The 25408-nt window shown below is 38.9% G+C and overlaps 1 protein-coding gene and 1 long non-coding RNA gene across 4 annotated transcripts in view; one reads left to right on the top strand and one right to left on the bottom strand.

Annotated features, from left to right (window-relative positions):
- The window catches only part of stk32a (serine/threonine kinase 32A), a 77631-nt gene that overhangs the window by 5740 nt on the left and 46483 nt on the right, over window positions 1-25408 (bottom strand). For 2 of the 3 annotated variants that reach the window (XM_067608518.1, XM_067608517.1), the window contains 6 exons: window positions 22228-22265; window positions 15673-15762; window positions 14372-14475; window positions 11917-12033; window positions 9758-9883; window positions 7576-7704 (listed from right to left, as the gene is read on the bottom strand). In XM_067608518.1, the coding sequence (XP_067464619.1) occupies window positions 7576-7704; window positions 9758-9883; window positions 11917-12033; window positions 14372-14475; window positions 15673-15762; window positions 22228-22265 (604 nt within the window). Of the gene's footprint in view, window positions 1-1235; window positions 1617-7575; window positions 7705-9757; window positions 9884-11916; window positions 12034-14371; window positions 14476-15672; window positions 15763-22227; window positions 22266-25408 lie in introns of those variants that run through there. The other variant, XM_067608519.1, reaches the window with a different exon arrangement.
- LOC137195860 (uncharacterized) overlaps window positions 1-25408 on the top strand; it is a 62377-nt gene that overhangs the window by 7778 nt on the left and 29191 nt on the right. The gene's annotated exons all lie outside the window — the stretch shown is intronic.

The raw sequence follows: 25408 nt of genomic DNA, 5'->3' as shown, positions 1-25408 counted from the left end.
GCTGGCCACTTGGGACCTCCACAAAGTCCTCACCTTAGATGATTTTCCTTAACCTTTTAATGTCAGGGCATGCAAGGGCATGCAGTCCACAATCTCAACAGAAAAAAGGATGACTCATGATGACAAACACACACAAGCATGTACTAGTTCCCCTCACACCCCTCCAGTCATATTTGCCCTCAAAGCTCCAAACTGAGGGTCCAGGAAGCCTCTTTACTGCTCAGACTCCCAGCCCAGACCTGTTAGTCACACAGACAAGCAGATAGACCCTGAACAGGTGCTGTCACAGTGGGAGAGCAGCCACTTGCAGACCAAAAGCCATCAACCAAATTAGGGCAGTGTTTGAGTACCCAGATTACTTTTTTGTTGTAATGAGTAACGAGTAACGAAATGCGTTACTAGTTAGTTTTGCAATTCAAGTAATCAGTTACCTAGTTTTTTTCAAATAAACATCCATTAATTATGTTACATTATTGTAGCAAATAACACTTATTTGACATACAACACAAGGAACAGGAACTCAGAAACACAGTAGCAAAATACAGCTGTGGTCAAGAAATGAAACAGCCACCTCATTTACAAAGCATGTCTCTGTTTGCTCTTGTCACTCTTTTTAATCTTGATTCAAAGAACCAGAACAAGACTTTGTTATCTACAGCACTGGCATTGGTCATCAGTTGCAGGAAGAAGGGACTGTAAATACAAACCTCACTGCTGAAATGCTTGCAATGGAGCCTCTCCCTCGTGCGGTCCAGGTACTCCACAGGGAACCTTTTAATACACTTTCATTTACACTTAGCCACAAATATGCGTCATTGGCCAGTTCACAAATCTGATGGCATCTGTCTTGGTTATTGCAAGGTACATGCAACTCAAGTTAGACCCCACCAGAGGGTGCACCTGAAACTGTTTGGTAAATGCCAAAAACAATAACAGTTTAGCTAGGTTGCTAAGAACTATGGATGACTGGCATAGATTTAATACGCGCGAGACACAGCTTTTATCACCCTCATGGGCTTTCCACTCACGCCTACAGTGGTTTCACTGACGCTTTAATGAAACAGGGAAATGTGGCTGATTTCAGTGTTACTTCAGCTGCCTGATGGGACGGATTCTGTCTTGAGGTTAATTCCACAGTTCAACTGATGTACTTCGTCTTGGGGGGAGTAAAGCTTATGCATATGTCTCTCCAAGACACATAAACTTGCCTAAAATGCATCTCAAAACACCTGTGGACCACCTCACCACGTTGGTTCAAGCAATTCAATTTCAATCTGTCTCTAAATCTTCTTGGTTGTATTTACATTTGCCTTTTTTGATACCTGATTGCTCTCCTAACTGCCCAAGACACATTAAGTGGCTAAGTGTAAATATGGTCTAATCTAAAGTCTGTAGATCTGTCAAATTGTCACTTTGCTCTTATCTCTGCTACCTTTGCAAAGTTGTTCAGTCATGCCAGATTCTTAATTAGGTTTATGTAATCACAATTTGGCTTTCTCCAGGCTTTGGCATCTGTACTCACTAAATTTATGTGTTGTGCATCTCCTTGCTGCTCTCTGTCTTTGTAATGGAGGATCTGGAGTCTGTAATTAATTTCTCTCCATCTCTGTCTTGCTCTGGAAGAAAGCAATTACTGTTGGTTTCTATTAATTTACAGTATGAATCAAGTGTCTAGAAAAATAACGGGAAATAAACTGTAGATTTTGCTGAAGGATCTCTAATCATCTTTGTCTAAAAACACGAACTAGTCCGAAACATCATGTTTGTGAACGGGTGATTTTAGGTGGAGCTTGTCGATTCCTCCCCCTTAGGATCTTAGTTAGGGATGTATGGATGATTGAGATAGGAACTGAAGGTTGGAAAGGAAGCTTGCTGGAAACTGCATCCATGTATGATGCCAAAAGAAGCCTCTGGCCTTGCCAAAGATGGACAACAATAATGCTTTAACTGTAGACAGTTCAGCAGTTGTTTCTCTCTCTCCGTCTCTCCCACTCTCTCTTTACTTGATGTCTTTAAAAAGACAGTTCAGAGGCTAATTGTTCCAACTGCAAGATTAAACTTTCCATTTAATGAAACATATCGACAGGGAGTGCTCTGCTGGACAAGAGCCCAACAGGGACATTTCTCAACGTCCTTGTCTGGGCTTACTGTGTTTCCGTCTGAAGATGGGGCCAGCTTTTGTTTGTAATGTGACTGTTGATGTATACAGTGATTGAAATAGGAATTACATGACATTAAAATGATGTATGATAGAATAAATAATACCCCAGTAACTGACATTAATCCCAATTACCACCACACACATACTGTATATGACATCAAACCTGCGCTATGGACTTTAGAAGAGCAAACTGGAATATATTTTTCACAAAAATATGTGAAAAGTGCAACTTTTTTTGTATCTTTCTCGTTGGGAATAATGAATCATTTAGGGGGAAAATGCTCAGACCATAATTTGAACAGTACAGACACATATTTTATGCCAACATTTTCAGCTGAGCCTGCTGTTGTTCCATTTAAAAATCTATGAAACAAGTTCAAGTTTTTGAACTACAGACTGTTAAACTGATTCTGATGATATTCCTGCATTCAGAACTAAACTGAAGACAAGATATAACTGCACTTTTAATTAGTACTGTAGCTGTATCCCCAGATATACATGCAGCTCTGTGTCTCTTTCCACTGACTACTTTATCGCTAATGCTAAGTGATTTTCCATTACTTCTATTAGCAGCAAGCATGCATTTTCATCAAATTTAATTTTTTCTTGAAGAGAATGATGGGGAAAAAATGGGAATAATGCTGAGCTACAAACTTAATTCAGTCTTTTAATATTTCCCCTCACTTTGAATGTTACTACTCTTTTTTATTTATTTTATTGACTTTTCCTCTTTTCAGTTTGGAAAAACAAAAACAAACATAACATTTATATTTATTTATTTTTTATCACATCCTCTGGTGACTACTTAACGTCACTTACTTGCAGGTGCAATAAAACAGAGAGGCTTGATATAACCATAATTACTCCTCTAATGCATTTTGCCACTGGATGGTGTGAGAGAAAATATTCAAACTGTTTGTGTCTCTTTCCATGGAACCAAAACATTTAAACCCAGTTTCTCTCTATATCTCTCTCTCCACTGTGCAAATCTACAACACACACAGTTCATCATAACAATCATGCAGCACTCTGTAGCACTCATGCAGAACAGACACCCAAACACCCTAGAAATCACCTAGCAATATCCTGGCAACCACATAAAACATTCAGCATGATAATGCCCCTAAGCAACCCTATTTTAGCTATTATGTGGAACACCCTGGCTGCAACCTACGTACCACGTGGAAACACAGTAACAATGAAAGTCTAGCAACCATCTAACCACACCCTACCGAAATGCACCATAGCAACAACCTAAGGTGACACTATAGCAACCTTTCCAAACACTGAGAAAGTGTTGAGCAACACTCTAGCAGCTATGAAGCAACCCCCGAGCAGACGACACCCTACCAAACATTTAGCAACATTCTAGCAAAAACCTTGTCTAAGCAAGTTTTGCTTGTGCTGCAAATGATAAGAGTTGAAAAAGCTCATGCTAATTGGAAATGATAATTGTAATACAGTTTACTGTTGTTGTACTACTTAATTTTACTATTCTAAACTGGTTTTAAATTAAATTCTGTATATCAATGAAAAGTTTGCTGCTAACTTAATTCAAATAGCACAAATTCTGTGATTAAAAAACTCCATCATCCACATCATCTTCACTCTGGCATTACAATGATTACAGATGTGTCCTTAAAATGGCTATAATGTATTCTGAATTCCATCCAGACACCCACGTACATGCACACGTACACACATATGCACAGTAACCCTTCTGCACTTTCTTGCACTGTACTGTTTTTATTTTGAATGGACCCCGGTGTAAATTTTGTAAGACGGTGTATATACATATTCAGTTAATAATAATCTTGAATGAAATCTCTGATTAGAGAGAGATGTGGGTGTGTGTGTGACGAGAGTGTGCCAATTTATTTTGTTCTCACAGCATGCGTCCAGATTTCTGCTGTATATTATCAGTAATTTAATTGAGCTAATTTTGTGCTACATTATGAGCGTGGCAGCGACAGGGAGGGAGAGGCAGAGAGATAAAAGAGGAGTTAGAAAAATGAATGAGGAAGGGGACTTATACTGTATGGGAGAGTGAGGGTGACATGTAGACAGCATTGTGGTAGGGGTCTGAGGACAAGGGATGGCAAAGAAGGTTGGAAAAGAGAACAGGGAAAGATGAGTAGAGGAGGAATATGCAAATAGAATTCAGAGCAGTCAAGTAATGAAAAGGAAGCTGTCTGGAACAGGCATTAGGGCAGCTAACTGTCTTAATTCAATATTGATCTGCTGTGCTTCAGAAACTCTGCACTAACTCCCTCTCTCCTTCTCATACACACGCCAAACACTCACTTTCTTTCTTAGTCTCTCTCTCTCATATGCATTCATGACAAGTGGCCCCACAGGGCCTTTGTAAATGGATATGGTAAAGCATTGCACTAATACAAACTGATATTTATAGACAGTTAAGCAAGCATTCTCCTTTGCAGACAGACAGATCAGCACATGCTGCAAAATATGACTACTTGAAATGAATAATAGATAACACAGCAAACTAATCATTTTGAAATAAAGGTGGAAAGTTTTAATATTGTTCTTTACAGTGTATATTTGACTTTGACAATTTGATAATTCCTCTTAAAAGCATTTTTGGACCCAAAGACTTATCTTTGGCTGCGAGGAGTGAAGGAGTGGTATTAAGGTGATTAGCTGGATGCCATTCACTTTTGAAAATATTGGATACACTTCCAAGGTTTCACCTACACCTTGGCCAGAGTCATTTAAACATACAAACCAGTATGTAAAAAAAATCTTTACAAAACAGCAGAGTACAAAAAGGACAAAAAGCTCAGAGATAAACCCAGGAGCAGCACCATCAATAGCTAGAAAAACAATAGGAAGGAAGGATATTGAAGTCAGTTCAATAACAAGCCAGGAACTAATGCAAATATGCCAGCACAGGATCAGCATGCTGAACAAGCTACAGACAAAGGCAAGTTTGTGCAAGACTAATAGATCATCTCCAAATAAGTTGGGGAGATCTGAAGTTGGGCATTCATTATTGTATATTACTCTACATAACCACCTACTATATAGTAACATGTCACTTTTTTCCCTTAACATTACAAATATAAATATTATTTAAATATAAATATTTATCTCAGCACTCCTTGCACTCTTCACTTCTTTGCACTATTTGTATCATGTTTATAGTTCACAGAAACCGTTTCACCTGTTTATAGACATTCCTTGTATATCTTTCTGAAGATTGTTGTGTTATGTGTGTCAATACATAAAGAGCCACTAAACTGGAGTCAAACTCCTTGTATGCGTTAACATACTTGGCCAATAAAGATGATTCTGATTCTGATTTTGAATGTCTCTCTCCAGGTTGACCAGGCAAAAAAAGACTATTCTTTATCGAGAGCTGGATTATTTTTTGAACAAACTAATAAATGAAAAACACCTTTACAGTGCCACTGAGGTATTTGATAAGTTGTTTAAAAGAGGATGACAAATGCCCCAGACTCTGCTTGTTGATGTTACTGTATTGCGCTAAAATGTTAATGCTTTAGAAAGGGACTTAAACAAGGCTTTAAATTTCTTCCTATAATGTTCTGCTTTTGATCTCCTCAAGAAGGTTCAGCAAATCTTAACCACTGTTACTATTTACCACTAATGAACCTCACTGATATGCATAAAAACTCTCACATACTGAGGGAGAATAAATCATCCAAGAATTCACAACAACCTCAGTCTTTCTTTTAATACATGATACTAGTAGTCAAATGTTGAAGATATTTTTAGAAAGCTTTGGAGTGGCCTTCTTCCTGTTCATGTGAAATACCTGTCAAGCAAATATGTCAATTTTTAATAACCGTGTGTGCACTATGAACTTTTGTCTTAGGCTGAACATTATTAGTTCTGTTCTTAGACTTTAGGCCTTTCTGGCTTTTCACCTAGTCTTAACTTAAACTCAACCAGACATCTTGGATTCAACTTGGACTGAACAGAAAGAATTTGATTACAGTCCTACATTTTGAATGAGGTGATTTAATAAGGAAATCCATGCCACAAGAGTACAAATCCATTTCATTCACTTAATGTCAGTTTCCCCTATTCTAACTGCACACTGTTTGTTCATCTATCTCCATAAAATAAAACATGTTTTCCTGGAAGTCTGCTATTTAATTAGAATCGGGGACCTTCTCTTTGTCTGAATAGTACAAGGGATAACAAATATTGCCTGGCTGCATAGTGAGATATCACTGCAGGCAGGTCTCCACAAGCAGCCGTCAGCTTACATAAAACATGGCACACTTTGGGCCAGCGTTGACTTCTCATTGCAAGCTGGCAGGGTATGTGCTTTAAAGTCCTGACCACACAAACTGCTTCACTTCTATTAGACTAGAGTCCCATAAACTGTTCTAATGTGCCAAAGATTTGGAGAAGGTCCAAACGTATTCACTGTCTAATAGCTTGTGTGTGTGCGCACTGCATGTGTAAAGGCAGTTTTTTATGGTGTGGTGCAATGTTGTAGGATAGCAACCTGACCCAACACACAATATTGCATTATTGCTGGTAAAAGTATACAAACTAAAATCATGCTTTAGGGTTGGACGTAAGATGCAAGTAAACGCAAATGACTTGAGGTACTTTTGAGCTGCAGTTAGTCTTGAAAAAATTAAGACAGCACTGATCAGCTCGCAATGCTGCCTATCTACTTTCACCATTAGTGTTTTCAGGTGTGTGGTGTGTTTATATGTGTGTGTTCCTCCAATGTTTCACTTGACCGGACGATCCAATTAACCTTTCGGTGCTTCCCTCTCTGTTTTGTATAAACACCCAGAGGACAACAGCTGATTTATGAGGACGGCGTGAAAGACTGGAAATAAAATTTAAAAAAGAGCTAGGTGATTGCATTCTTTGCCTTCCCCATACACACGGCAGGCAGTTGGCCCATTTATTCTGATGAAGGTGAAGGAGGACGGAGCTCTGAAATGCGTCCTTGACATTCATAATAGCACTCCAGACATATTTAAAAGACAAACTAAAGAGCAAGTTATCACCTGTAACTGGGCCAAATGGAACCACCAGTCAGATTTCTTTAATGAATAATGATGAGCACTGAGGGGGAGAGATACCTATTAAGAGGTATATGTGATCCATTGAAACAGGAGAAACCAACCTAAAATTGAGTTTGAATTCATATTTAAACATAGTTGGGTTTTTTTTGTTTTTTTTTAAACACTGGTAGTAAAAAAAACATCTGAAGTGCATAGTGCCTAAATTATAAATGATCTGGTCTGTAAAAGTGATTTGAGCAAATCAAACCTCAGTTAAGTTTTCCACTGTCTCTTGAACAATATTCGTTTGCTACTGCTTTTATTGGATAGGTGTCTCATTTTGGAACAAAACCTTTTCATGTATAATTACTGTATTTAGTGTTTCTAATGCCTCACCTGTGGAGACCCATCAGATCCCTGGTCCTTGGTCTTTCTAGCAAGCCTTTTCTTCTTCTTATGAAGCGGTTTGGACTCCAGGATCATTTCCTCCAGCTCAAATGTAGGATCACAGTTTAGTCTCCGCCTCTGTGAAGTCACATACACATACAGGCATTCATGTAAAAAAAAACAGGGTTAAATATTGAATCAAGTCGATGAAAAATTTAGAGACCTGCCACAACATATAAGTACACTGAATGCCAAGTCTACACTTGAAGTAGTAATCTCTGAGATTCTCATGGTTTTGATTTTGGCAACACTTTTGATCATAGTCAATTATTGTTGAGATGTTTCTTCACTACACTAAGTCAGTATAGACTATTCTAAAGCTAAAATACAATACAAAGTTGAAAATACAAAGTTTTTAACATTTGTATGTGCCACATAACTTTTTGTTGGAAGGGCCTTTGACAGAAGCATGTAAGGACAGTAAGGGCTTCATGAACTGTGTATCAGTTATGTGTTATAGTGGTGCATACAAAACATGATGATGTATGTGTCAATGTTGGAATTATTACTTAAAGATAAAACATGAAGAGCAACAATTAGCATCTAGCATCACTGAACAACTGGCATTTGCATCCCATAAAAGGATGTGCAATGATTAAACTTGAAGTTTTATACAGTATGATATGATACAATACAGGATTACATAATTTACGTTTTTATACTACAGGAAGGATCAAGACTCAAATGAGAGCAAATCATTAAATACACTGAGTGCTTGGAAGTTAGGAAACAAAACATAAGGGCTGAGTTCTCCCTTCATGTTCAAACATTAATAGTCTGTAGGGGACTAAAGAAAGGAAAGGCCTGTAATTAGATAGAGAGACACTGTCAATTCCCCATCGATCCTCTGTGTTTTTCCTCTGCTGTGCCAGCCTTGCCGCTGGGGACACCCGCTGCTCTGCAGTCGCTGTGGACTTTTACTGGAATTAGATAAAGTCATTTAGTCATCTATTCACTTAGAGCAGTCATTATTCTGCATTCATTCAGCTCTGGTACAAAGCAGTGACTGTTACTGTCAGCTTGCCACTAAAACAATACAGGATAGTTTTTGTATTGCTTAATCATTGCATCGTTGTGAGTGACAAGTCAAGAGACAGCTATGGTTATTATATCTGTCATTACTGTACCTCAATCAATCTATCATGCCTGTAAAAGCTAACAGATTAACTCCATCGTTACAGTATTTTCAGAGGAATTATAGATCCAGTTTGATTAAAATACTCCAATGACAGCTCCTTGCAGTTGTATGAGACTGAGTCAAGTTAACTGTTAGGAAGCATGTAGACTCTTGAGCGTGGTAGGTTCTCTTTTCTCCTGTAGAGTTTCCATATTTGAAACTGGGGACAGTACATCAGTGCAGCTTCTGTAACAACCTTACACCACAGAGAGAGCACAGTTCATCAGCTTGCCAACCAAAAAGCTGGAATTGCTGCCTAATATTATTACATGCAACCACTCTCTCCATTCAACTCATCATAATCATCCAGAGACCACCTGTAGAGCTGCAGGTAGACATGCAGAGGCTTTCTTTGCCTTTGTCTATATGTAAGAGGCATGTACAAGTGTGTGCTACTTTGTCCTACTCTACATCTGTACAGTCTGACTGGGTGTCCACACACTCAGTGGGAGATCCAGCTCAGCCCAGCAGGGGGCGATGTCTACAGCTTTACAAGAAAGGATTAGATGAAGAGTGGGTTGTTCTGGCTACATCTTTTCCCTTGAATGTTTTCCCCATAGGGGAAATACTGGTGTGGGAAAAGGTATGGGGAAGCGACAGAGGGAAGAAGAGGTTTCAGGGATGGACAGTTTTTTTTATTCTGGAGTGTTTAAAAGGACCAAATTCATGTTATTATACTCTCTTACCATACTCATGGTAATGCTGTAAGGTAGTTTGGATTAAATCATCCACAGATGGCTTTATCATCATATGGTATACTTTCTTTTTTTTTATTAACTATCATTTTGTTTATAAAACATTAGACATTGTGGTGGATCACAGAAAGTGTGGTGGATCTGATTAGCGACACAATAAAACAGGACAATGTCAGGAAAAACATTTTCTTCTATTCAGATATGAACATTTTGTTGGTTAGTATACTGAGGCAGTGCTCAGTTTATTTCTGATACTCACATTGGGAATAAAGCCTGGAGGAAGCTGTTTGCTGAGCACAGCATCCCAGTTGACGTCTGACATGTAGTCCAGATCCTGTAGTTCTGCTAGACAGGAAATGCGCTTCTGGACATCTATGCACAGCAACTGAAGGGGACAAAATGATTAGAGTAAGAAAAATTGTCCATTGGGAGGCATGGTTGAAAAGTTGGAAGCAGAGTCCTACTGAGAGACGAGCACATTTACTTTTAAAGGTCTGTCTATGAATGAGGATATAGGGACAAAGTAGTTGGAGTTAGGAGATATTGAGGAAAGGGTCAGGAGAGGATGGAGGGAGAAGGAGATAAAGAGTGACAGAAAGAGGGGACAGAAGGAGAGGTAAAGAAAATGAGATGCATATAGGTGATGAGGAGAATTCAGCGGGTTGTGAAGTGTGAAGGATAAAGGACGAATATATTGAGCATGGATTTCTCCCCTAACATTCTCTTTACATCTTTCACTCTTGCTCACACACACACACACACACACCACACACACACTCCCTTTCCCTCCCTCACACATACAGATTTACACATGCGACTGGAATGCCAATGAGGTACAAAGAGTCTGAGCACGAAGCAATGCAACAGTTTGACTGCAGTGGATCGCTGCCAAGACAAAACCCAAATGCTACAGCAACAGTGTATCTATTGGCTTTGCAAGAGGCTTAATAGCACATAGAGGAATAGACTTCTTGTGACAGTTAATTATGGATTGACTTTTGAGATTAAAGAATATGCCAGTTACATTAAATGTCAAAAATGTACATCTTAATTATAGTAATTGAGAAATGTTATGAGTAGTCTTAATTTTTCAATACCAAGGTATTGCTCTTTGTTCTTGCACTTTGTGAGATCCTGTTGACTTTGTACCTTACATATTTTTATGTAGCAGTGTAACAGTTAATGATTCACTGTTCTTCACTAACAACACAAGTTTCTGTTTTTGAATATTGATTGTACATGAATATGATTATAATTCTAAAGCTGCACTACATGCTACAAGATTTTCAGGTACAAATAAACTCCTTGTATACAAATTAGGGCTGTAAGAATGAAAGTCACCCCCTAATTAAGATTCTTTAGATGCACCCTATTTAGCCAAATGAAGTGCTGGTGTCAATCATGAATAATTGTCTGCCCACAGGAAATATTGAATTCAAACCTAACAGAACAATGCAAACTATCTCCTACAAAATAGCAAGTGGTCCATCAAGAAAAGCTAGCCTTGCCAACATTAGATCTTTGGCCTGCCTTGTCTGATATATATTAATAACATTTCATATTACATTGGAGAATTGGGGTTTTGAAGTTAAATTTTGCCATCAGGCAGTTGGCAAGTGCAGGTGGAAATAAATGACTTCTACAGTACATTCGGGAGGTGTGGTGGACCTAATTCAAAAAAAAAAAAAACATCTGTTGTACAAGGTGACACTCAACCACCCACATTTGAGAAAGGTTTGGCATGCATTCAAATCTCGCAGCAGAGTTACTTCAGATCCTTAGCACTGGTAAGTGCTACTGTTAGATGGAATGCACATGATGCCGCTGTACATGAATGATACCATGCTCACTACACAGCAGCCTATATGAAACAGTGTGCTTCCACCACTGAGCATTCACATGAGGCAAAACATCCAAAACACTGCCAAGATTTCTAAACAAAGAGTAGCTGGTGAAATTAATTGCCAAAATAGAACAAGAGACAATTAAAGCACAAGTCTCCTTTTACAGACCCTTGAAAGATAAAGAGAAGAGAAGCAACATGAAGCAATACTTTTTGGGGACTGTGTAACATTAACTAACCAAGCACACAGAAGCATGTAATGAAATGAAAATAAAAAATTCAAATCTGTGCAAGAAATGAGGGCAGATGTACCGTTTTTATGTTACCCCCTCAGGCTTAGTTCAGAGTAGCGTTAACATCCTAGATGTCAAGCTATACACATATACGTGTCTCAGGAACCTCTGTTTTGGCACATAATGTAATTCAAAGACCAGTAGTTGTATGGATCTTGGTTTCTGATGACAGTATTTCATCATTACCTGTTTATGGTGGGCATGGTTTGTTTTGCCACTCAGTAGTGTTGTATCATGTGAAAAAGGTGACATAAAAGTATTATGCCTGTGCATCTCCTTTACCTTTCTGAGAAGAGACTTCATTTCCAAAGACCAGGCTGCTGGGTAGCTTGGATGGACCTTGTGAAACGTCTGAAGGATCTCATTAGCCGGAGTACTGGATCTCATCACATATGGTCTCTGAAACAGGGAGATGAGAAGAGTGTTACAGGAAATTTGTATTCACAGTCATGCACTGCCTGGAGGAGTTTTTTTGATAAAGTATGTGTCTTAAAGTATGTTCCGCAATTGGCCTTCTCCACTGTCTCTCTTCCTCTTGTGCTTACCTTCTGTGACCCCATTATCTGCACTGATGGGGACCAATGATAGAGGAAACAAAGAATAAAGGACTATTCTCAAAACACAACTTCGACTCTCTGAGACACACACTGAGAGGGCTTTCTCTGGGTCAGAAAACAAAGCAAAGCCTGTTGAAAGTTCTTCACACCTGTCTGTCTCCATCCTCTGGGGTGGAGAAACTTCTTTCATTTCAGATGGAGACTGGCACAGCGACAAGACACAGACAGATCACGGTGGTTGGACGTGGACAGTCCTTGTTTGCCCTGTTTCTCCCAGATCATTTGTTTATGGAAGAGCAAAGGCATAAATGGGCAAATATTCTCTTTTTGACTAATACTTTCAATGTCATTTTTGCTTTGTCTGCTGGTTTGCAGCGAAAAGAAATGGGGAAAAATGAAATAGAAATGGGAGCGACATGCAACCTAGATGGATGCCTCGCCATTCTTCATTTTTATTAGTCTCTTTCAGATGCATGATAGCAATTATATTCCAATTCTGCAGATGTTACCCATACATGGCGCTCACAAGGTGTCAGATAACCACTGATATATTGTTTTGGAGTCAGATGTTCAAAAGTCAGATGGTGGATAAGGCAGAAATTGGCTCGTTTATTGCAATATGTTTACATTATTTTGTAGATTTGCCATGAAGTCTCTGTTTGCCTTCTCCAGGTTTGTTTCCTCTAATTTAGAAAAATGGAGGCTAGAGGAACAGAAACTAAGTTAGAGTGATTGATTTGTGATTCTGGAGAGATGCTGAGTTGCCTGGACCTGCATCTGCAACCAGTGGTTAGGCCCAGCAGGAAAGCATGGCTAGTGAGAAAGGAGTTTAACAGTCTGAGAGTAAAGCATGAATGAAATAAGATGTGGTCGGAGCCTAAGAGGGCGATACGATTAAGTAAAAGCTGAGAAGGGATCGAAAGGTGCCTGGAGCTGGATAATAGTGAGCTAGCCCTCCATTTTCAACAGCAAAATAATTCTGCACACCCAACAGGCCAGTTTTCAATGCCCTGAGACTGGTTTATGCTTTATAGATGGTCTTGAAATGTGGCTGTCACAGAATAGTGTAGGAGAAAGCCCCCGGGAGACAGAGGGATGAAGTGGAAATGAATTGTCTGGGAGAAGGTGAGGGTGGTGTGCAGAGAGACGGGTGAAAGAAAGTCTTGGAGAGGGTTTACATACTGTCAATGACAGGGATTATAGAGGAATTTCCAAAAAAGAGAGAAATGGGGCTAACTTCTTTGTCACTTAAACACCAATTTCTTGGTGTGTAAATGTGTGCTCAGCAATCTTCTCCTGAATGAGTGAAGGTTAAGGAGTACTTGAAAAGCACAGGGCACACTTTTGAGGTAAGAGAGAAGATTTAAGGCATTTTGGTACAGGTAAGATGTCGCTTTGATGTCAGAAAGATGACAAAACATTTCAAGTTTTGAGGGAAAAATAAAGCTTGAGAGTGGACTTAAGATATTTCAGTTTGGGTAAATTGGGTCAGAAAAAGGACTAAATGCATTTAAATAATGATGTCACAGTTTATGGAGAAGTGTGAGAGGGAGTGCATGGAAATGTCTAAAAAGAGGAAAGGATTTCAGGAACAAATTATGACAGCTCCAGATCAGTTTCAGGTGTTCTGGGTCCTTGTCAGTATAGACAGTTATTGTAGTTTGTGTATTCATCATCCTGAAATATGAGAGGAAATTCTACAGCTGCAGCCAAGAGGCTGCTCTCAGCTCAGACACAGCCAGATATATTAAGGAGATTGAGTGAAAACATTACGTCCTGTGTTTATTTCCATGACATCAGAAATAAACTCCTCCAGATGGGACCAGCAAAAAATTAAATAAATAATATTTTAGAAAATCTATTTCAATTATATGGCTCTCGAAATAACTAAATTATATTTTCTTATTCTCCTCCAGCGATTTGTCTCACACCGTGACTAAACATTTAAACATCTTCCCCAGTAAGGTCATCTTAAATGTAAAATTCAATTATAGCTTCAGCCTCCTTTTGTTTTTTGGAGGCTGAGGACTTGCTGTATTTCTGCTTTCCTACTGACAGTAGTTCTAGCACACTCTTGTTGGTGTCATATGTATTATTCACTGCAATAAAATGTGCCAGGCCATGCTAAAGGGAGCTGAGATGTGGACATGGTGATGGTGCTCTGTGTGTGCCTACGTTACCTGTCCTCTTAGTAGCTCGTAGGCTGTGATACCCAGCGACCACCAGTCAACAGAGAAGGAGTAGCCAGGGTGGGACCCCTCGAAGATCTGAAAAAGCTCAGGAGCTGACAGACAGAAAAATAAGTACAACAAAATTAAAAGTGTCGTGCCTAGGTTAGAAACAGACTTTTTTTTGGTGTGTTAGTATATTTTCATCTCTTGAATTCATGGTTCTCATCTTTTTTGTTTTGGGGACAGTTTCTCTCAAGTATAACCCTTTTCAGACATGGAAAATATAGCTTGCTTCATCCAACTGTTAAAAGAGACTGCACCCTCTTCTTACAGTGAAACCCTTTATAAGTTTTCTCATTTATTAGATGGCAAATTCTGCTGCCTATTTCCATTCATTCAGCATGGATAAAACTGAAATTGTAGGGAAGGAGACTAGATGTTGGAAGTGTCACAGAAATGTTACAAGGTCCCACTCAGTCAGATTGCTGTTGCAACTTTACGTTAAAGGTTATTCAGGTATGAGAACAACATGTAAAATCTCACAAAAGGGGCTTGTGAAACACTGTACGAGCTGCTTATACATTTCAAATTTGTTGTTACGTCTTCCGAATTGTGAGAAACTGGCAATAGGCTTTACTGAAAAGGATTGTATCATTTTCCACATTGAGCCCATAACCAGCCCAGTTTCACACTTAACTGCCAAGTTTTTGTTGTTGCTTCTGTGATGAAAAGCATTTCACACACATACACACACACACACTCACACACACGCACTACTCTCCTTTGTGGCAGGTCTGCGCTGCCTTTTCACTAAGGAAGAAAAGTGCAGTTTATCTACTGAAGCTTCTGAGAGAGGGTTTTTTTTCTTTTTCCCAGAAGACCAATGAGTTTCTGTTACACCACAGAGTATTTGCCAGAAAACTTGTCACACATGAACATGAACGCGCATCTTATAATGACAGAAACAGGCACACACACACACACACACACACACACACACACAAACACAGGCTGCCTTGTCATTCATATTCCCCAGAAATCCTGTTAGTTCCTATCAGATCTCTAAGGAACTGAATCTACATGGATCTGTACTGGATCGCTACTGTAATAATGAGTCATGAGGAGGACACTTGCAGCTGTGCTGAAAAGGATAAATGTTGGTTTCTAAATGCAGTATTACTGTAAGTTATGTCACAAAATTTCTGTGAATTAAAGCTCCTAGTTTCAAAATGGTTTTCTCTAGATGCTGTTTGAGATCCCCAGCATTAAAGTTGCCTTGTGAAATACTGGTCAAAAATGTATTTTCTTACCCATGTATGGCTTGGTCCCAGCAATGGACGTTGCTTTTAGGTCTTCCTTTACAATGGCTGCGATGTTGAAGTCCGTTAGATGAACGTGTCCTGTAGAATAGAGATTATTTTGTTTATAATACATGTTTACTGTGTATCACTTGTGTGAAACCTAAGCTCTGTTTAAAACATCAGTCTTAACTGTTTCCCCTTAAAGTTTAAGCTTTTGGAATTAAATTAAATCAGCCTACAGATAGCAGATATCCTACTTTGTATGCTGCTTAAAGTATGTAAATGTTGGATATGCAAATATGAGGGATTTTAATATACAGTGTAACTGAAACACTGAAATAATGCTCTCTAATAATGTAATCATAATGCTCTTACATTTCAATTATTAAAAGGTATCAAAAGCTAATTAACTGAGGCTTCATTGATTGAATTTTATGTTATTAAATTGTGATTGAGCTAGAAGAGCTTCCTGGGTATTTTAGCGGCAATCTCGCTGGTTTCCAATGTCAAACCATTGACCTGTTTCTCACTGTGCCGCAAGATGGCCGAGAGTCTTTGCCATGCACACTGAGCACACGCTAATGAGCTGATGGTACAGTATATGTGTGTGCCTGTGTGTGTCATACAGACTGACAGAGCAAGACAGAGCAAAAGAGTATTTGTCGCATGAATGAATGTCCCCTGTAAACCTAGAAGCACATACAGTAAGATCACACATGCACAAACGCACATAGCCATACTGTTCACACATAAAATAAAAAGGTAGAATATTTTATCACACACAGAGATAACTGTGTGAATATAAAGGAGGCAGGAGCAGTCAAAGACAATTTATTTACACAAAGACATTGGTCCTTAAAGATAAGAGAACTGCCAGAAATAATCTGTACATGTTAGAAAAAAAAACAAACTACCATCTCGCTTGTTCTCCTTTTACTGGTTTTTCTTTACCTTCTCTATCTCTGCAGTGCTCTCCTCTTTCAGTTTTTTTATTCTGTCTGCCTTTTTATTATCCCCCTCTCTTCTCTTTTGCTTTTTGCCTCTTGTATCTTCCTCTATCCTCTTCTCATTATTCAAGTTTTACTTTTCTTCTTCCTCAAAAAAAGCCCCCATCTTTTTACTATTTTATGCTCTGGCTTCTCTAGCTCTCTATGTCCTTTGCTGTTTGAAATGTGCTCACATACTATGTTCAAAGCCGTGGTGCATGAGTGTAGATGTGTAGTGATGCAGAGGGGGGAGATCGGGCGGTGCTTTGCCCATATACAAGGACCGATTGTTAATGCAGTCTGATGACTGTGACAGAGGTGCAGCAGGACTGACTCAGACTTTAAGTGGAGCTTGAGTAAGAGTGGAGCTCCTTTCATTGTTTTTTTTTTTTTTCATATTTAATGATGCCTCCTGCCTCTGTCACATACTTATCTCTCTTCTATCTTTTCTGTCTTCATCTCTCTTAGCTTTGCAGAAGACAGATTTAGGACAGGAGTTTTATGGTAGCCAGCGGGAAGAAACAGACAGCCATTATCAAAATGTTGGGCTGCTGGGCCAATAGTCCCTAGAAGCAAAAAATAGATCTTGAATAGACATGCTTTGAACACTCAGATTGAAACCTCTTTGGTGTACTGAGTGTAAGGAGTAGTGCAGCCTCTTGGGGCAAATAGCAAAGGCTTTTACACTGATGGGTTTGCTTCAGTATTAGTAATTGTTCATTTTTCAATTTGAAATATACAGAGTTGACAAGTGTTGTTGGGACATTTGTTTGTTCAGTCGCAGAGCAGATATGCCACTGAGTCAGCTGTCAAAAGACACAAACATGAGTTGAGTCTTAGTCAGAGAGAGATTGAATTAAAATCAATATTTTTTTCTGAAAATGTACATACGTTGCTTTTGGGTAACAAAGTTTTTTCACCACACTGGTGTCTTTTATTTTAAAGTAGCATTTCCTGGTGTAGACGATAAGCAGGAGTCTGCTGTGGCAGAATATAATAAAATGTCTGAACATTAGATGGCTGATGCACCTTTTAAGTATTGTTTTTTCCTTTTCAGCAAAGTCATTTTTAATGCCCTGTTCCTGTTCCTTGCTTAGCATGTTGACATGTTACGCTGTAGATAAAAGAAGTTTTTTTAAGCCCAAATATGCCTGAATTAACTCTGTTGCAATGCTTTTAATATAATTGTTTTTTTTAAAGCTTTAATGATGGTTTCTCGTAGCATGTTCTTGTTTCGGGTTAAGCTGCTATTGCACTGTTTTTGAAATGGCCACTTCGCCCACTCTGATCATGTGTTTGCACTCATTGAAGGGAAAATTACAGTTTGTTAAAATAATACATGTAGTTCAGAGTGATACCATTCCTTTAAATTCAAATAAAATCTCTTGATCTAAAATCTGTAGTCAGTCAGTGAAATTAACCCCCATTTGTCTCCAGTCAAACTATTCCCTACCTGTGTGAGTGTTAAAATCTGCAGTGGCTGAACAATGGTTCAGCAGGTGGCTTAGTTATCTAATGTGTTTTGTTTGGATTAGCTGCACAACTGTTGAGATTTGATCCTTACGTTATATCACGCTGCTGCATATCTCTTCTATTTTTAATTTCTATTTGCTTGCTGCTGCCTCAAAACAACCCCACCACCGATGAGAACTACATAACACATACAGTACTGTACAGACAGAAATGAATTTGCCAGTGGTCCCCTTATGGATTTCTGTGGGCCACTTTAAGTATCCACATTTAGGCTTTTGAGCACTTCTACATGAACTTTATGTATAATATTTATGTAATATCACTCAAACTAAACTGGCCTGTTTCACAAAGCAAGAGTAATGTAACCACAGATGTTCTCCTTGACACAATTTACAAACTCCTGTTAAGAGTCAGAATTAATGCATAATTCCATATCCAATCAATTGTTTTCTCTGGGTTCCCTCTCTGTTTCTCCATGGTAACCCCATCCTTTAACCAGAGGTCTACCAATAAATTTGATTTGTGAATGTGACAGCGTTCTTTGTAATTGTTAGTTGACAATGAAGATGTGTATGAAATTGAAATGTTTACAGCTGCTCATCATCATATCACAATACATTTTCAGTATATCTCAACACTTCTCCTTCTCTGTAGCACTACCAGCATCCAGGACCTCATCTGTCTCAGCAATGGTGGTCACAACCTATTTTCAGTATATAAACTCACTTATTACATTAAAAAATGTTTGAGCCACGGCAGGGCTTTACGCTAGATTATCATATATTAGAAATAATAAAGTAATTAATATGTATCATCTCATTGTTGAATTAATCCCCATGAAAACTGGAACATGAACATTAGCAACAAGAGCCAATTTGACATAGTGGACAAACCGTGGAATTACAATGTCACGTCAATTTGACATCTGTAAATCAGCAGATACGTTTTTTTAGCGTAACAACCCCCACGAAATGACTCATTTCGCTATCAGAATTTAATCCATTTGGTCCAATCACATTTCTAAAGTCTAGTAGAGCCATGCAGTTGAATTGTTTTATCCCCATTCAAGTTAGCCAGAGGGCTAAACCGTAAGTTAGCAGTCTCGGCTGGCAGAAGTCTCTAGTGAGCATGCTCCATGGGCACATTGGGCCCATAGAGTGTGCACCATGGATGTATAAAGAAAACTGGATACAGCATCGAAGGCGGGGCCCCGTTCATTCCTATGAAAGTTGCTCAGTGGCGCATGAAGCCAAAAAAGTTTGACTTCCGTATATAAAATTACCCGGCATTATTGGGCCCACAGAGCAAGCGCACTAGTGACTTTTGCCAGCCAAGCCGGCTACTTCTGGTTTAGCCCTCCGGCTAACTTGAATGGAGATAAAACAATTAAATCGTGCGGCTCTTTCAGGCTTTCGAAATGTGATTGGACCGAACGGATCAAATTCTGATAGTGAGACGAGTCATTTTGTTGTTGTGTGTTGTGATGCTCAAAAAAATGTATTTTTGGGCCCAATAGCGTCATGTGACGTTGTAATTACACGGTTTGGCCGCTATGTCAAATTGGCTTCACAGCCCGGCGCTGTTCCTGGGGGCATGGTGTGCACAGTATGTTTTCAAGAAGTGGCTTTTTTGGCTTCATGCGCCACTGAGCAACTTTCATAGGAATTAACAGGGCGTCGCCCCTGATGCTGTATCCAGTTCTCTTTATACATCCACGGCCTAAACACTATTGTATTTGATTTAAAACCCATAATACCATAATGAACAAGAGGCACTTGCCAAATCATAATGATGAATTAAGCATCATAAAAGTTTAAGTATTTCCAATCATGCCGATTTGATCATCAATTAAGTTAATGAATACTGTACTTAGCCAATTTTTCTATGGGGTCATGCTTGTCTACACACAACACATCAATTGATATCATTTCTGCATCTCAAAACTGTAAGCACTTAATGTAGCTACACTCACATCCGTTTCCCTCATTAAGGAGAATGAATGATGCAAACTTGTGCAACAAGATACACCAAAACCAAAATCTGTTGTGTAAACTTTAAGCTTCTATAATTGTGATATCTTCTCTTTTTTTTAAGGCAAGATTGCTTGTTGGCACAGACAAAAAGACAAACAGACACACAGACACCAACATGACAACATAATGACATGTACAACAGGACAGGAAATAACATTTAATGCACTGTCAATACCATTAGCTTGCATGTGTATATTGACTTTATAAGTTTTTAATATGAACTTAATGATTCTGTTTCCCTGAAAACTCAAACTGGTTTAACTTATCAAGAAAGTACCTACTTAAAGTCCCATGAGTATTGATGTGGCATGTATACGCTCCAGTGCTTTTTTGTGTTTGGGAGAGGAGGAGAGACCTGTGGTTTCTCTCACACTATGCCTTTAATGTACTGTCTGCTTTCATTGCATGTTTGCATCTTCACAATAATATAGGCAACAGCCTTCTTAGAGCTCCTCTCAATATCCTGAGGCTATGCTGTTTAACAAAGTGACAGCACACGTGCATGAGTAAATTGTTTTTCTCTATATGAAGCAGCTCCCAGAGGAACACAGGAGAAACAGGTCGGTTCCAGCTTGCAAAATTGACGTGGTGTGCAAAAATCAAACAGCCCTCTGCCCCCTTCTGATACCTCATGTTGTGTTAGACTTCAGTGGAGAGTTAAACTACCGGTCTGCACTGAAAAACAGTGTGAGTAGAATGCATGAGGGAGAGAGAAGATGGGAGGGAGAGAGATTGAATTTGAAAGGACACACACGCTGCTGCCTCTTTCTTTCTCCTCCCTCAATCTCTCCTTTTATCCCTCTCATTTTTATCTCTCTTCTTCCCATGTCATCTTCTCTCTTTGCCTACCCAATTTTTCTGCCTCTGACAAATCTTTCTTTTCCAGAAATGTTTGCTCATCACTTTCCTCCTTTATGTCTTATCCTCGTAGTTCTCCCTGTTTGTCTCTTTCGTCCTCTTGATTGTCTCTCTCTTAACTCTTTCTCTCTCTCTTTCTCTCTCTCTCTTTGTCTGCTTCCAGTGTGTAGCGACAGCAGGGCTGCCATCCCACATATCCCCTTAGCTCCCTTGAGCAGCTGCCCGGTGCCCTCTGAGATCTCAGTTTTGTGGTTTTGTGTGCGTTTATGTATGTGTGCACATTATATGGCCAAAAGTATGTGGACATTTTTAAGCTCATTTGAGTTGTGCTCAAGCTTTACTTGGATCTTGTGAGCCTGACGAAATCTGTATTATGTCTACTGTTTGTACAGCAGATGAACAGTTAAATCAGGGTGCAGGTCACAATTTGAGGTTGCATATGTACCATACTGCAGCATCATGTTTATTTGAGAATGTTTGTGTGTCTCTGTGTATCATGAAGTACATTAATATTCCTCTTGATTAACATATTGATGAAAACATTACAGTCTTGTGTCTACTTGATTTATAATTCTCCTCCTCCCTCTGACATATACACACACAATGCTCTCTCTCCCTCTTTCCTCTTCGTATGTGTGTACATGTGTGTATGCCAATTTGTGTGAAACTGAAACTGACACTAAAGCCTATAATGAGACTTAATCAGTCATTCCGAAGAGGATTTTCCTGTACAGCATCAGATCCCTCTGTTTTATTTCATCCCATAGTTCAGAGAAGAAAAACAAAGAAACACATCATGTACATATCACAGTGCTTCAACTGACTCTGGTGGTGTGGACTGAAAATAAAATGCACTTGTGCACTCACTCTCTATGCTGCATTTGTTAAAATAAATTAAGGTATGAGGTATTTTTCTTCTTTTTGCTCTAAAGCCTATCTAGGCAACAACTGTGAAACCTGCTTCTCGGTACTGCAACTCCTTTGATCTGTGCAGAAGTGATCCCAGAGGTTGGAGGTTTGGTTAAACCCCAAGTCAGAAGCAATTAACGTCTTGAATTTGGCACATTATGTCAAGTCAGGTCAACATGTGAGTCAACTGTCATGAACATACAGTATGTAAACAAAAGGGACTTTGAATTCCACCGCCACCTCGCTTCTATATAAATCAATTCTATATGAATGGATTAAAAATCTAATCAGAAAATGGATCTTACCATGTTCATCCAGTAGTATGTTGTCAGGTTTGATGTCTCTGGAAGGGGAAACACAAACACAGTACAGTGAGATTAGTATGTGTTGTTGTGTGTATGTGTTTGCGTGTATAGTGATTGGGGGGGAGGAGTGGGTCAAATCAGGATCAGATAGTATTTGAATGTAATTTCTGTCCAAATATTAAAAATTCTAATTCACAGCATTGTTTGCAGATCAAGCAGAAGTGGGATTTGCAAAATCTGGCAGAGATTTTTGATGGTCATAGTAAAACAAAATCTGTAAAGTAAGAATGTAAAAAAGCCAGTTTAGTATAATTTGTTATTACCTTAAACTACCTGTGTCCCTGATATTGTGAGCTTAAACATTTGGTAATCCAATCCCCAAGAAGCCCAGTGTAGTCATGGTGTGTGTGTGTGCAGCTGAGTGTGACAGAACAGACAGTGAACAGACAGAATCTGGGCTGCTGTACTGACCTTCACTCTGCTTGCTTCTGATCAGCTCTACTCATTTTTATGAAGACATTTTCTCATGACTCCAAACAGATTTTTACTAACTAATTAGTACGAGACTACATCACGGTGTTGTGTCTGCGGTGTGAAATAACAGGATTGGTAATTTGTTGAACAACTAGTTTATAAAATGTTTGCAGTCCGTATGGTCAAAGTAGGAGGTAGGAGATGAGAGGTTTCAGTTGCCTAAAGTTAACTATAAGTTAGTTCATTTGGAATGATGTAACATTTTGTATCATACCTCCAACTTTTATCCAAATTAGACTGGTTGTGTAAAAAGCACAAACATTTATCAAAATCAGACCAGTCAGTGTCAGACTGAGATGACATGATGTCACATTCAGAACAAACATTTGCATAAGTTTTGGTCCCATAGGACAGAGTCCTTTAAAAATATGCTTCAAAGTAATAATCTACAAGTTACTTGATTTAAGTTGGTTGTTCTGATTTTGAAAACTTCTTTAGTAATGAGCACAAATGGCTTTGCTGTCTGTGCATTGCACTTCCCACAGTTCACCTGTAAATAAAACAGTGTGGGTAGTATTCCGATGTCTTATTTACTGCTGATGACGTTTGCGTTTCTGTAGGTGGCACTCTCCTCTTTGTCTGTTCTGCCTTTGAGGTTACATTGCTCATATTAATTACCCAGTTCTCCTTCTACTTATTCTAAACAAACCACAGAGCATTTGTTTCTGGAAATGACCTACGCAAAACTAGATGAATAGATAAAAGATTTCAGAAACTGAAAGGTCGACTTACTATTGTGTTCAACAATTTCGCCTCAGTGAAGGACAAAAATGGACATACAACACCTCCGACTGAAACTTTAAAATGGCACTCTGTCACACCAGTGTATGCCAGGTGTGTGATGAAAACAAATGAATGTCAAATACATTTGAGGGGGAGGAAGGGACAGCAGGTTAAGCTGTGGGAGTAGCTGAGACACCTGAGAAGAGGAACAGGTGTAGACTGAGGCTCTTCCCAAACTCATTGCTCCTGCTTGTTATTCATCTTCCTTTGCATTTTCTGTTTTACTACAATTTTCAAGCAGATGTTTATTCCGCTGCACCTATTTTTCTATTTTTTATGCCATGTAAATCCAAATGACACATTGTTCTGGAAGACGCATCTGTTCGTGGAAGCAGTAAACTACCTGTACACTAAAAGATGTGTTGGATCGGGTCTTAAGACTTCAAAGATTTAAAAGATTTTATGAGGAAATGTAGTACAAAATTATAAAATGATTCCTATATATTACATTTTATTGAATACAGTGAAAACTGGCCATATTTTTTCTGTAAATGCAATTTTATACTTTCATGGAAATTTCTTTAATTTATTTTTTCTTTTTGGTAGAAAACAGTACTCAACAAAGTTAACTACTGAAGTATTTTGATGTTGATTAAAATGAGCCACATTCAGCCACTCATGCCTTCTTTGTTGTTGCGATTACACACATGATAAATGCACACTTCCAAATCACTTCACTTCTCATGAGTGTAAAGAACTCGGGATGAATAAATACTCATCACCATAGAAAGTGAATGTTATGGAGAGGAGAATGGACTCAACAGAACAACAGATTTCAGTCTATACAATCCCAAATTGTTACACAGTGACATAAAGGCACCAGTAAAAATGCCAAGGTCCTTGATGACAGTCAGATACTTCAAAGAACAGTTCAGTGACCGATGATGTCCCTCCTGGCCATTTCTTTAAATTCAAAGCCAAATTATTCTCTTCTCTTCTTTCATTTTCACTGATCTTTATCTGTCCTTGAAACTGTCACCTCTCTTTCTTTCATAACACAACATTATCAGACCTCCAAATATCATATGTGCTTATACATTTTTTGCATTTGACCTTTTTGGTCCCTACCACTGCCTACCAATACACACAGAAACATAGCCTCTCTACACACAGACAAGGCATGCGCAACCACACAAACTTGCAGTCTTTGACGGTGTCAGATTTGGATAATTACCATTCTCTCTTAAGATGTGCAAGTTCTTTTTTTTTCATCTCAACAGTCCATTTTCTTTATGCATGTGTGTGACCTAAAGAGTGGAAGGGTACAGTGTGTTCTCAGCATCTCTCTGTTCTCGTCTCTGGAACGGCAAGACGATATTCAATATTCAGTGCCCTTCTCAAATGTTCCAGCACTTCATTTTCAGGGGTATCACACCCTCAAATTGACATAAACATTACAGAATGAAGGCATTTAAGAAGTACCTATTGTGTGTACGTTAGCGGGGATGGCGAAATCAAGATGCTATTCTTAAGTGGACTCAAATGTGTGTTTTTGATTGCAGAGGTTACAATGAATGACTCCAATTACACCAACATTTGACCAGGGGGTCCAGGAGCGAGGGATTGTTGCATTTTCAATGACCTGTTGTTAGAGACTTCTGTTGGAACAAAATCACACACCCATACAGGTTTTCAGTGAACAAAATGGACAATTGTAGCAGCACGTGAAACTTTCTTGGCAGGACATTAATGTATTTTGGTGAATTACACCAAAATTGAGACTGTAACACACAGATCATGTTTGCAGCAGTCTCAGCTGACAGTCAGCTCATTGTGCATCCGACAGCGAGCGTCTCCTCTAATTAAGTCTACTGCCCTGTAGGAACCCAGCATGTTTAGCATATCAAAGGCAAAGTTGACTTGT

The sequence above is a fragment of the Thunnus thynnus genome, chromosome 13 (assembly GCF_963924715.1).
Source record: "Thunnus thynnus chromosome 13, fThuThy2.1, whole genome shotgun sequence".
NCBI classification, from domain to species: Eukaryota; Metazoa; Chordata; class Actinopteri; order Scombriformes; family Scombridae; genus Thunnus; species Thunnus thynnus.
This window is presented reverse-complemented; position numbering and strand designations above follow the sequence as displayed.